Source organism: Phasianus colchicus, chromosome 6 (genome assembly GCF_987193195.1).
Source record: "Phasianus colchicus chromosome 6, bPhaCol1.hap1.1, whole genome shotgun sequence".
In the NCBI taxonomy this organism is placed as follows: domain Eukaryota; kingdom Metazoa; phylum Chordata; class Aves; order Galliformes; family Phasianidae; genus Phasianus; species Phasianus colchicus.
The window spans coordinates 29599295-29612591 of NC_143441.1; the positions used below are offsets into that span (position 1 = coordinate 29599295).

Here is a 13297-nt window from a genome sequence, read left to right on the forward strand (position 1 = left end):
CCTAATACCCCTGTAGTTTGGTTTCGCATCTTATCAGAGCATACCCTGGCTTTCTTCAGCTTGCATTTTAGCTTTTCTGATGCAAGGTGTAGTTGTGCGTGTGTGGCAAGGGATAGAGAGGCTGATTCCATCCTGATGGTGGTTTGTGAGAAGCTAAGAAGACAAACTCTGCAGTTTAAATAAGACCCAAAGCTGTCCAAATGCAAGAAAGCCATCAAAATCTCCACAAATTGGTTATCTATAACTACCAGATCTTGGCTTCTCTGTAGAGAGAAGTTATGGTACTTCCAAGAGAGGTATCTAAAATGTATGCACTGCTAAATGAGAAACCGAAGTATGGAAGTTCTAAGTAGTAATGGATTCATATGCAGTAAGGCAGATCTAATGTGCCTCATGTGCTAATGTGAGAAGACTAAACACCACCCAACAAATTTTGGAAAGTTTAGAGTGGATGCACTCAAGACTGAAAGTAATTATACTTTATAAATTTTACCAGGTCCATCTCAAAACTGCACTTAAGTGTTTACAAGATAAGGTACATGAATAATGTCTGAAAGAATGTCAAAATATTTTTGCTTTGGATTAAGCAAAAAATATGAATGACTGGTACATAAGAGTTCTATTCAAGCATGCTTCCGCCCTCCCTCAGCCTTCCCTAGTTCTACATAGGAGCACCCACTTTGAGGCCACCAAACGGGTCCTTTATGAAGCCTCTGCATTTCACCAGTCCATCCTGCTGGCAGAAACCACTCTGCTCCTGTTACAAACTGAAGAAGCAGGGCTGGCCCCAGCTGGACAGAACTGGTTTTCATCAGGAAGCGTCAGCACATTAAAATCAAAGCTTTACTCCAAGAAGATCCTACTTTCAATGAATCCGAAGTTGTTCATAGACACAAGATACAGCTCTGAGCAAAATGGGAAGATCATCACAGCACTTCCTTCCCTTAGGGAAGACACATGTTCAACCTTACTCAGGCAGTCCTTTGCAGCATGGCTCGGTGCCAAACCACGGTCTTACAGAACATTCTCATGGAGCTCTTTGTAAATAATTGCACATTCAGTGGAAGAGGAACATCTTCCCTAAGATGAGGAAATAACCCTTACTGTTAACCACTGACATTAGTGTCTCTAATCAGCGATCCATTCTAATCACCATGGAACTTGACTGTATCAAGTCATGAATTCCACCATTTTCAATTACGGTTAAAACAATTTTCATGAGGAAGAATATACCAAGTTGTTGCAATAGTTCACTAAGTTTACTGTCCTTTTATCGTGAACAGTATTCGATGATATCTCTACATGGATCTTTAACTTCAGGCAGTGCTATCTGTAACACAAAACATGCACACTGAATGCAATTGAAATTATACTAGAAAATATCTGATCCAGGATCCAGATACCTTGATATGTGGTATTTGTAATGCAAAAAATAGTAACTCTTAATCTTCAAAAAGTGACAACTTGACCCTGTAAAGCTCAAAAATTGCCTGTTTGTGAGTGAATTGTTTTCTTAGTGACTAATCCACACAGTCATGTAATGCGCTGATTCATTCTGCTGCACTATTGTTCGTCACAGTAAGTTCTATCAAGCTGATCCCAACAGTTCCTATTAGCCAGGCTTTTTAGGGAAAGGTTAGGAGTTAGAGGTAAAATTCCTACTTATCTTTCACAACAAAACCACACTTGCTTCTTTACATTCTAGTGAGAGGTTTCTGCTTGACCTCCAAGGAAATGGTGTTAAACGATCAAATTAAGAGCAATGGTATTTGAAGCCTGATGCTGGTAGGAAGGTATGAAGGTACAAGTTAGAATCATTTATTCCAAGTGTCAGGAGGACTGATTCATACCACGATAATGAGTGAACAGAAAAGTTAGAGAAGATACAGAAATTTACATAAAGTACATAGACCAGAAACATGAATTTGGTTTCTCAAAAATATGGTTTCTCAAAAAGCACAACAGACTGCAGACTGGGACAGAAGACACCAAAAGAGAGGAGCTTACGAACGAGAAGACAAAGGGGAGAGACTAGGAAGGGTGTTACCACTGATGCACATGCCAGTCAGGCAAAACTGAGAAGGGACACAAAAGTAGTATAGGAAAGCACACAAGCCTTCTGACTCAACTAGTCCTTGCTGGTGGTTTTGCAGTGGTTCTACTACCAGTCTGCTCATCTCTGTCTGCCTGATTATGGCACTCGCCATCATTTCTTAACATTAGGCAAGAAAAAGGGAAGCTTGGATAGGGATACAGCAGTACTGTTACTGTAATTCCAATCTGTCTTTTAGTTAGCTGTCCATCTGAGCATGGCTTAGATATTAGATGTGAGAGGAGAAAAACTCAGTCATTAGTATCTACCATCAATGGAAGGATAAAAGAGATATGTGAAGGATGGAAAAACTAACACAAGCTATCTCTTTAACTGGACTGTTATTTAACTCTCTCAGTAGCAAATGTGCCATTTTCTAAGCACTAACTGAAACTTGCTTGTTTTGCTATGCTTTAACAGTTCCAAGCTACCTCCTGTCCCTTGACACAATATCTAAAAATTCCCACTCTGCACAGCAATTGCTGTAATAATACTTACATTTCATTATTTAACCTCATGCTATTTGTTCATGAGGATTAGTGCTTAATTAATTAGCAACACTTAGTATTTCCACTTAGCACTTTACCTCTTCAAAGCATTGTAGGGAAGAGCTCCACAGACATCTCCCATCAGGACTTTCCTTTGATGGCTCTGCATCAAGACTTGCTTATGTGGTGTAGCACGAATTCAAACTGAAAGTTCTATTGACTTCATCAGGAACCAGGTAATGCCCTGGCTATCAAGTGGCTATCTTCGCAAATTACATTTTTGTTTTTCTACTGCTTCTGGTTGCTTACTATTTACCCAAGGATCTAATTATTGGCTAATATGATGAGTGATAATGGGAACCCTTTATTAGTGTTATCTACCATACCTTCATTCTTCAGTAGAAACCTTACTCTCAGTCACCTGGTTGAACTGTGTTGGGATGAAAAATGTGTTAACTGCAAGAACAGATTATAAAATGTCAATGCAGAGTTTTTAAGGGAGGCAGGGCTTTCAATCTGTCAGTCAAATGCCTGCTATGAAAGTGCCTTTCTTGTAAGCACCCCAGGGTGCTACACCACTCAATAGGCAATATAAACACAGAGCTTTTACGGTTCACTTTTCAATTGGACATTGACTCTGAACCTGTGAAACAGAAAGGAATTGAATTCCACAACAGAAGAGGACAATGTGCACAGGATTAGGTAGACATCACTGGTAGGAGCCAGAAAGCGATACAGCTTTGTATGCTGATAGAGGGATTACATTTGCAAATAAGAAATCAAAGGCATAATAGTAATAATAAAGAAGTCTGAATAAACTCTCATAAACCAGCCATATCACTCAAATTTTCATATTAATAGGCTATTTTTTTCAGATAATCAAAAATGTTGAGGTATTTGCTCAATATCTAGTGATGGACTGGCTCCTGTCTATGGGAATGGAACAAAGAGAGCCCAAAGTATGTTCTCACTACAGTCAAGAGATAATATGGAAAGAAATTTCTACAATAGACAGATTGGAAGAAAATGAAAACATTACATTTCACAAAATTGTCCAGAACCTCAGAGTAGTTCTGCACAACACAGAGGCTAGCAGTGCAGCAGCCTAGAGTTGCTATTGCTGCTCAGATCTGCTCCAGGAGAAACCAATGGATCCAGTACAGCAATATTGTTTCCAGCTCATAGCTGTGCCGCAGGGTGTCACATGCACATCCCTGCTCCCATCAGCTAGGTCAAGTAGCTTTCTCAGGAAGTCCATCTTGCCAGATGAGGTATTAAAAATTTAAATTGCTTAGTTCTTTGAAAAGTGACTGAATTGAACAGCATCTGACCTAACCGTTTTGGCAATGAAGTATTCCACAAGGATTACTATGTACTGCTAACTGCAGTGTCTTTATGTCCAAAATATGCTGTGTTAATGTTGTCATGAACTTCCAAAAACCCAGGCATTCAAAATAAAAAACCATGCCTTCTCATAGCTTAATATAATTTCCTCTACACTGCAGAAGGATGAGATCCTTAGTGAAATATTCAGCCTCAAGCTGAGGGTCTGATACTTATGCCAAACTTTTCTGGACATGTATATTTGGAATGCAGGTATTTCAGTACCTACATTTCATTTTCTACCCAGTACCCACAAATTCTTTTCCTCTTACTTCAGCTTCAGCCATCTGATACACTCTTGCCACCATTGCCACTGCACAGCATACCCTCATCTCAGACACCAGACTCATCAGCCTGAGGAAGCTCTCTATCACTGAATTATCCTGCAGCCTTCTCTAATATTTACCACCTAGGACTGATCCCAGATTCATCCCAGCCTGCCCATAACCAGCCTTCACTATCACTTTTGCATAGGTTAAGGCTGGATTCAATGCTGTTTCTGGTGAGAATCAGGTAAATCATGTACCCTCCTCTCATCAAGTATGCAATGCTCAAAACCTGTAATGCTCAAAGAAAACTGTCAGCTGTGATCATTGCTCATCATGCAAACGTACCTATTAATTAGCATACGCACTGGATCAAGCTATTAACAAATGCATTTTCAAGCCACCACAGAGGCTGATTCAAGTTATCATCTAGGTAACCATGCTTCTGTTTCCAGAACAAGGCAGCCACATGATTCCTTCTGATCAATTTTGTGTTTACATTTGCTGTGCATCTGTTGCAGCATCTCCAAGCCCTGATGCCTTTGAGGAACACACACAGAGATATTTCCTGATTGGGGTCAACTTCCAGCACTGGAGCTCTGTTGGATACAGCTCAAGATGTGAACCAAACGCAGACATAAAGAAATGATGAAGACAGAAGCCCGGTGTTTGAAATGCAGTTCTCTGTTCTGATGTATGACAAAAGTAACTGTTTAGATGACTTAAATGTTAGGTATTTCGCTTCTGTTATTCCACTCAGGCTGCACAGTGAGGTTGATCTGTTTAAACTGTCCTGCAGTTTTTAGTCACTATGTCATTAGCCTATATTTACACATACTTAGATGGAGTGTGAGTATTCAAAGCTCTACAAGCCTGGGTACTCATTTCCACTGTTCACCAGGTAAGAGGTGACATAGACACATTCACAGAGCAGTCAGCAAGAGATTCACAAAAGTCATGAATGTAGCAGCGTGTATTTCCTCCCCGCTCCTAGCCATTGGTGTCTAATGTCACAGGGATGTGTTATATTTTCTAGCTACCATAGCCTCCTACAGCAATGATTTTCTTGAAGGATATTGATTGCACTGTCGTACACGTGCCTCCCTGTTGCTTCATCAGAAGAAAGTGTTCCTGCTGTTGTGTTGTCATGGAGCACCGTATTAGCCTTGCAATTCAGCCTGCACAAGGAGTGCTAGATGAACTGTTTGAGACTGCTACTACGATACATCCTATTCTCCTTTCCTAGTGAAACTGCTCAACACTGAGGTTAATACTGAAGAGCAAGCCAGCTGAAACTACCTTTATAGCGTAGGCTCCTTGGCAAAGATGGCTGACATAATTACACTGGGTATGCATTTCACTTACAATTTTAATGCTACACTTCTTCTAAGCACAGACTTTCAGTGAATCAGTTCTAAGTGAAACATTTCTGACAATGGCATTTTCACAAGTAGCATTACCAATCACATTCCAGCTTGATTTTCTCACCTTTGTGGTCCACAGCTTCACTGTCCAGTCAAATGATGATGTGACAAAGAGATGGGAAAAGTCAATTGAGCCCACTGCCATGTGGCAATTGATTCCTGTGACAGGTCCTTGGTGGCCTTCAAAAATTTCACCAATGCCGGCTTTACTGCAGGAAGAAGAGACATTTACATTCAGAATGTGAGTTAACATGTGGTGTTTTAACATCATTTTCTTTTACTCTTAGAATCCTGTTTCCTGCTAAGGCTCCATTTAACCTGCAAAGTTCTTTCCCTTCAGCAAGGCCTTTCCTGCAGCAGCTCACTGCTGCGGGCACATTTAGTGCTCAGGATCCAGCACAGGGAGACAGCTCCTCTTCCTTCTGAAGACCCGCATTACTGACTTCTACATACACTGTCTACTACTGTAGCTTGAAATAACACGTATGTATAATTATAAAGTAATTAGAAATTATAATTATACTACATCGTATACATCTGAGTACACTATTATTACGAGGAATAACCATTAAAATGAAAATGCGAAGTTGCTAATGACATATCATTTGCAATTCTTTTTCTCTCAAATATTTAAAATAACTTTGCACAGCAGTCAGTCATGTCCCTAAGGAAGCAAATCCTTTTTCACAAAATGTGAAGGGACTGCTCACACGAGCAGGTATTGCAGTCATTCTGAAGATAGGAAGATATGCATTTCATCAGAGTGGGGCTAGAATAGGAAAGAAAAGAACAAATCTGGGTAAGAAAGTGGGCAGCTTTGCTCATCCTGTAAGCAAATGATGCCAAATCCGTTGTCTTTCTTTTGTGAGGAACAAACCAGGCACATCTGAAAGATCAGAAGTGAGAAATGCCCTTGGGCATGCTCCATTTATCCCAGCAGCCAAAAACTAATTCAGGCCAGCAGCCACCACACAGCCTACCAGCATAATGCCTGAACAGACACAGTATTGCAATGTAGTCAGCAGAGTAAAGTAAAAAAACATTTTAAATAAAAATCATTTTGAAGAAAATATATGTAAAACTGTGACTGTACAATATTAAGAATGTGTAATAGAAGCCTTACAATCTTAAAACACTGTTAAACCATTGTCAATGTATATTTTGTCCCTGAAAACGGACTGTGGTAACATGAATCTGAAGACTACTGAAGTGGGAGGTCAGCTTTAGATCTATCACTGAAATAGCCTGCTCTTTACAGAAGCCACTCAAGCATCCCAGAGGATGAAACTGCTACCAGAAGCTGAGAGCACACAAGCACCCTGCAGATTACTGTACCAAACACAAGGAATTGATCTCTGCAGAGGCCTGTGGTGAGAGTTCCTTGCTCTTAACTGCAGCCTTAGAAAGTTTACAGGGTGAAAAATAAGGAACCTGTTTAAATTATGGAAGTGAATTTGCATTTTCCTAGCTTTAGAAGTGGAAAGATCAGCGTTTAACCACATAGCAGTCAGACCCTTGTCATTAGGAGGTGCATCTTACACTTGGAAAAACAGTGTTTCAACTATCATTCCAAATGCTACTTGAAAGTATTTGTCCAACTAAGCTTTTCCCAGGTCATTTCATCAGGTCTTGTACTAATAGCCTGCGTGGGTAAGCCAGACAAGCTCTGCCCATGCATCGGGGCTTCATATGCTCTCCTTCTCACACACAGACATATCTGTGGCATCCTTCTTTTCTTTGCAATCTGCCTGTGGAGATTGAAGATGAAACTGAAAATGGTAAAAAATAAAGGAGATTACCATTTCTTACAAGTGGTATAAGTTTGATTACCGTGCAACAAAACTGTCTCCTAGGGCCTGATACAACCTGCCTTGACACATCTACACCTCAGTCAGCACTCTAGGCTTCCGTTATAATCACGGCTGAGAAAAAGGCATTTCCAAGGTGCCAGTCATCTCTTCTTCAAGCGGATGTCTCAAAAAGGCAAGAGAAGTCAACCCTTCCAGCAGTTGGTGCTCCCCACAGACTACACAGAGAGGTGGGCCAAGCACGCAATGCGTGGCAGTAACACAGACGCATGAAGCTGGGCTGCTCCCATCCTAGTCCTGTCCCAGCACAGATGCTGCTCATCCAAGGGAAAAAAACTAAACACACTCCACACACATGGCTACCTCATGCCAGCACAGACAATGTTACAGAAGTACAAAAAGCTTAAAATCACCTTCCATGACGACAGGCTGTGTAGACTGTTCCCTCTTCACTGCCAACAACAAAGTTATTGACATCTCCGGTTGGGAAAGCCATTCCTGTAACCGCCACTGGTTTGGACTTGTTGTACACCAGCTCCATGCTCTCCTATCAAAACAGGTCTTTGTTATTACTCTGCAGCAGTCCTTCTGTTTGGGTCGTTTTGTTGTTGTTGTTGTTTTGTTTGTTTTGCTAATTCATTTTTAAATGTTACACAGAGTACCAAGAAAAGAAGAAGGAATCATCTAATCCAGTCATAGAATTAAGGGTTTTGTGATGGACAATAGAAGAAGATGCAATGTCACAACCAGGATGCACTGCTCCTGCCATCCCTGATGCTGTGTCAGATGTTTCAGAGCGGCTGCAAGGCACTGGTCTCTGGAACATCATCTTAAATCAGGCAGAGATGACAGGTGAGAATTTAAAATCTAATGGTGCAGAAACTAAAGATAATACCTTAATGGCTATACTTGCCAGCCCCAGGCTCTAATAAAAAATACCCTTCTTCTTACAAACATTTTTTAAAATCAGTTGTTTGTCAGGAAACACATGTAATATCACATGCACCTGAGGCATTTATCAGACAGTGACATTTGTCCCTATGCAGAACAAAATTCAGAAGTCAGCGTCATATCACTACTGCTATTCTAAACAGTGTTCTTCAGAGATTTTCTGAGCTAATCATAAATATTTTCTCTGGATCCCACCATCAAGCTACAAACCAGCAAGCATAATTTCATTTTCTAGCCATATTTCAAAGTAAATCAGCATACTCATTTTTGTATATTTCAAATACAACCAGCATGAGCAGTTTGTGGCGGCTGCAAGATGCATATGTTTCGAGCAGATTTTGCACAACTCTAAACTTTCTGGTTGTGCAGCCTAAATGGTGTAACCCAAGAATCCCACAAAGGGCCTGAATGATTTAATAATTTTCATTTTCATCTGTATAAGTGTGTGTGCTTTCTACATTTAAACGCCTAAGCTGCTATTCTTCTTGGGCTAAAGATTATAGCATTTTTATCAGGAGGGGTTTTTGCTGTAGCTGAAGAAAGTGGGTGTCCTTATGGGAGGAGAGGGCTGCAAATCCATAGAGAAATACTTTTGCTTGATTTATATTTTACTTTCACATATATTTGCTTCTATTAAAAGGGAAAAATAAGACCTGGAAAATGCATTGGCAGAGCACCTGCGGACCATATATTTCTACAGAAATCTTCCGGGGTAAGATCATTGTTTAGTGTCTTTGGTTATGGCCAGATATTGCGGTGGAATCTCCTCCAGAGCCTACACCATGGCTGTACATGAGTGCTCTGGATCTGTGTCTTTGGAAAGTTTCAAACCAATGCAAATCAGCAATATTGCTCCACTCAATGTAAAGCTAAGATATGCAGCTTGACATCAAGCCCCATGTCCTTCTTTTTAAGATCACCGTGAGCCATGCACTGAATTTCAGTGTAACACGGGGTGTGTTCCCATCCTTGCTGAAAGCTAGTTTTGAATCTGAGAAATTCCATCTGAATGATGAAGTTCTGAAACTGAAATGTTCACAAATCTCTGCTTGAAAATTCAGTATTCCAGTATGTAAACACACAAGGATTTCTCTTCTCTACATTTAAGTGAGAAATGGGGCAAAGGATTCAAGTTCCTAAACACAGATGTCTGCGCCAATTTAGATGCCCCTTCTTTTCCAGAACTGCAGCAGTTTTTCATAGTACCAGGACATAACAACCAGACCCATAATGTCTATGAGGAACACGAGGAACATGATCAAACTTTGAAGATGGCTTCACTCTGAGTAGGGAATTAGATGGATGAGTTCCAGAAGCAACTTATATCCTAAGAGGTAAGTACAGTTCTGTACCCTAGAATATCTAAAGTGATATTTCACACTGGGATGGGCTGAGTTGTCTTCTAGAAGTGCTGGTTTCTCTCTACATTAAATGTAAAAGAAACTCAAATGACTAGCTTGCACTTGACATGGACCTTTAGATGGCTAAAGAGGAGAGGAGTCCCACGTCTTGTGTCAACACTAAAAAGCAAATAACTCAAGAGTAATTGCACATTAATGCATAATTAATGGATGATTAATGGAATCATTAAAAGGAGTTCCTAGTCAGCATTTTCAAACAAGATCAGATCCTATGATATTTATAAAGAAAACAGTGATATGCTGGAACAGAAAATGTACAAATGTACTACTCCTCTGAAAGATAACACTTTCCATAGGGCCTCTTCAGCACCAGAATCTTTGTTTAGTTTCCATTATTATAATCACAAGTGGTTTGGACAATTTTCCTGGACTTCCTTTCATTTCTGATACAAAGAGGGGGTAGGAGGGGGAAGAGAAAACAATAGCAACAAACATTCCAGACGGGGGGGGGGGGGGGGAGTTGGCTCTAAAATTTTTGATTTGCATTGTTGGTTTTTTTTTTTTTTCTTTTAAATACTGAAAGCAGGCAACAAAGTAAGCTTTCAGACTTTGTGCCTTGGAAACCCATAGTGCCTAGGGTGTGTTCAGAGGCAGTGCAATCTAGTCCATATTTGTTAAACAACACTGTAGAGTAAGTACAATTTATACCACAGGCAACTTCTGTAATTACCATGCTTTAAAATGGATTATTTCATTTTCACTTGAAACTGACCTATGTATTAAAGTATTATAATAATTATATGATTTGTGGTAAAGGAAATGGGTTTTGGCTTTTAGCAGAGACTGCTGGAAGCAAGCTGTATTCTTTCAAGCGCATCCACTGGTTTTAGTTTGTATAAGATGTGAGGTTTTGGCTTTTAGGAGCTATATTCCATTAAGCAGGTATCCTCTTGTACTGAAGGTGATTTTTCTCCTGTATAGGTGAAAACAAACCCACCTGTGGAGTTGAGAGCATGTCGAGGCTCCAGGAGCACATTTTGCCATCTGTGGAGACAGTGATGAGATTGTGTGCATTCTGTGTTCCAACTACATTGACACAATACACCGGATGCTGGAAACACATTAACACTGGAAGTCAGAGAGACATTCTCACATATTCAAAACACATTTCTAATATCTCATATCTTATTGTAAAGAATGATTAAGTAGTCACATAATGTCTGGAAAATACAGGACCTGGCTCTTGCCATATAGGACTTTAACTTCTTTTTTAAATTTCAATTCTAAGAGTCGTGTTATGGACATGGAAGTGTTTTCAATGTTTCATTTTCCTCATCATAAAATAACTCAGCTAGGTAATGCTGTGAAAATACTGAATTATGGGATGAGATTTCACCCACAGGGACATGTATCATTCTACTGATGGCTTTCAGCACTGAAAATAACTGGCAGAAAGAGGCAAATCATCCAAATGGAATCAAAATGAAAACTTTATTGAAGAAAACAGCTGTGTAAAACTTGAACTCTTCCAGAATTTGGCTTGCATGCTAAATATTTGCAAATGTACTTCAACATAAAAATGAAAACTAGTCCGTCATTGTTCTCCAGTATTGGCCAATACACCTTTTTAGATTTGTCATTATAATTGTGGAGTGACTAAATTCAGGGTGTTACACCTAGTTCCTCATAGTATGATCAGTCCATGAAAGATAAATTCCACTTAGCATACAGTAATGAAATTCAATCTGTTCATTTTCCAAGAAACCTGCTAACGTTTTCAGCCTGAAGTGTCATCTGATATGTGATGGTGACATATGAGGGATGGCTCAAGTTCAGCAATTTCCACAGTGAATAATCAATCAGACTGAGAAATGAGATTTTATTTTCTTTGACCACTACAAGTGATACTGCTTAATTAGAGCAAGACATACACACAAGTCAACCAAAGACAAACTGTAATTCCCTGCCTGTTGCACAGATGAGACTTGTGTCTGTAAGAAGAAAAATTACTTTTCATGAATAATTTCCTTATTCAATTAAAATCAGGACAAAGCTCAGAAGAGATGCCTTACAGTTTCTAATCCAACTCCACATAGGGGTAGAAAACTAGCATTTTCTCCTACTGAAATGAATGACAGAACTGGCAGTTGTTTTAGATTCCTTGATGATCCAGCTGCAGTTCACCTATGTAGTGAGTACTGAAAGGCAGAGCTAGCACTGGCTAGCTATCAGGTTTGATAGCACAACAGGCCCAATAAATGCCCTGGCTGTAATTGCAAACAGGGTGGAATTTGGACATACAGTGCATGCACACAGCACCAAAGATGGACTCATTAGCAACTACTCCCAAAATGGTGCTTTTGCTTAGAGGCCACATGTACACATCAGAGAGCACTAAATTGCAAGGTATACTCTGATGCTGATTTTTCTCTCTCTCAAGACTGTCATAGGAGCTGTTCCCCCCCCCCCCTCAAATCATCACATGGACATCAGATAATGTGCAGGATCCCAGTTTATCCCTAGCATGTTTCTCATGCTATTACCCTCTTGCAATGGACCTTCATGCTCCTCAGTGGTGAGCTAATTACCACATTGCTAAATATGATTAGCACATAATGACGTGCAAAATAAACACAGTCCTATTTTTTAATGGGTGTTTAACCTCCAGTAGGCCAATGGGGTGAGGACGTAGGTGGCAGGGAGCTAATGTACCCAGTGGAGTAGCTACAATATTTCGGGGGAAGGGAGAGAGGCAGCCATGTCCTTCCAGCAGCACCTCTGTGTGCCAGGTCTGGCATTAATCAGGGTTGCCAACTATCAATTTCATGCACAATAAAACTCACAGCAGAAATGAAAAGACATAAGGAAAATGGATGGAAAAGACAACCAACTATATGCAACAGAAAGTCTATACAGGCTCCTTCCTTTCAAAGAGTTGCTGCCAGCTTGCTTTTATTTATTTTGGAAATGAAATCATCATGCAAAAGGGTTTTGTCTTAATTAAAATTTCCTGTTGTCCCAAGTGCAGATGTGTGGTGGGTGTGAAAGGAAATTAGTGAATAAGCTGTGGGTAGAACTCTCTTTCCTGGTGAATCCAAGCAGCAATCAGTGAGACTTAACTTAAGGAAGGTTTAAGTTGGTGATGACAACATACTTTCTTTGTTTCAAATAAGCAAAGTGAGGGAACAAAAAGAAAAAAAATCCTTTTTTTTCCCCCATATATTGCATAAGTTCAAATTAAAACTGACTATTCAACTCACTTAGCTAGCAGTACACACTAGCTAGTAAGTAATATTGCTAAAGTAATATTGCCACACTAGAGTTGAGTTAAACCTTTCAAGCCAGCCTTTTGCAGCCAAGACTTCATTTACAGTTTAGGTAAGTGATTCATCAATATGAGCAAAAATTAAGTACTCTTTTATTGTAAAATCTGATAACTCCTTAAAAACATAATGCTTCCTCATGCTAGACTGTATAAACACTTATATATACTAATCTGCAACAGCATATAAAGTGCACATCCA

General features: G+C 39.8%; 1 protein-coding gene across 7 annotated transcripts in view; it reads right to left on the reverse strand.

The window, feature by feature from the left end:
• The window catches only part of DYNC1I1 (dynein cytoplasmic 1 intermediate chain 1), a 180871-nt gene that overhangs the window by 34363 nt on the left and 133211 nt on the right, over positions 1-13297 (reverse strand). For all 7 annotated transcript variants that reach the window (XM_090142776.1, XM_090142777.1, XM_090142775.1 and 4 more), the window contains 3 exons: positions 10771-10884; positions 7875-8008; positions 5718-5862 (listed from right to left, as the gene is read on the reverse strand). In XM_090142776.1, the coding sequence (XP_089998902.1) occupies positions 5718-5862; positions 7875-8008; positions 10771-10884 (393 nt within the window). The remainder of the gene's footprint in view (positions 1-5717; positions 5863-7874; positions 8009-10770; positions 10885-13297) is intronic.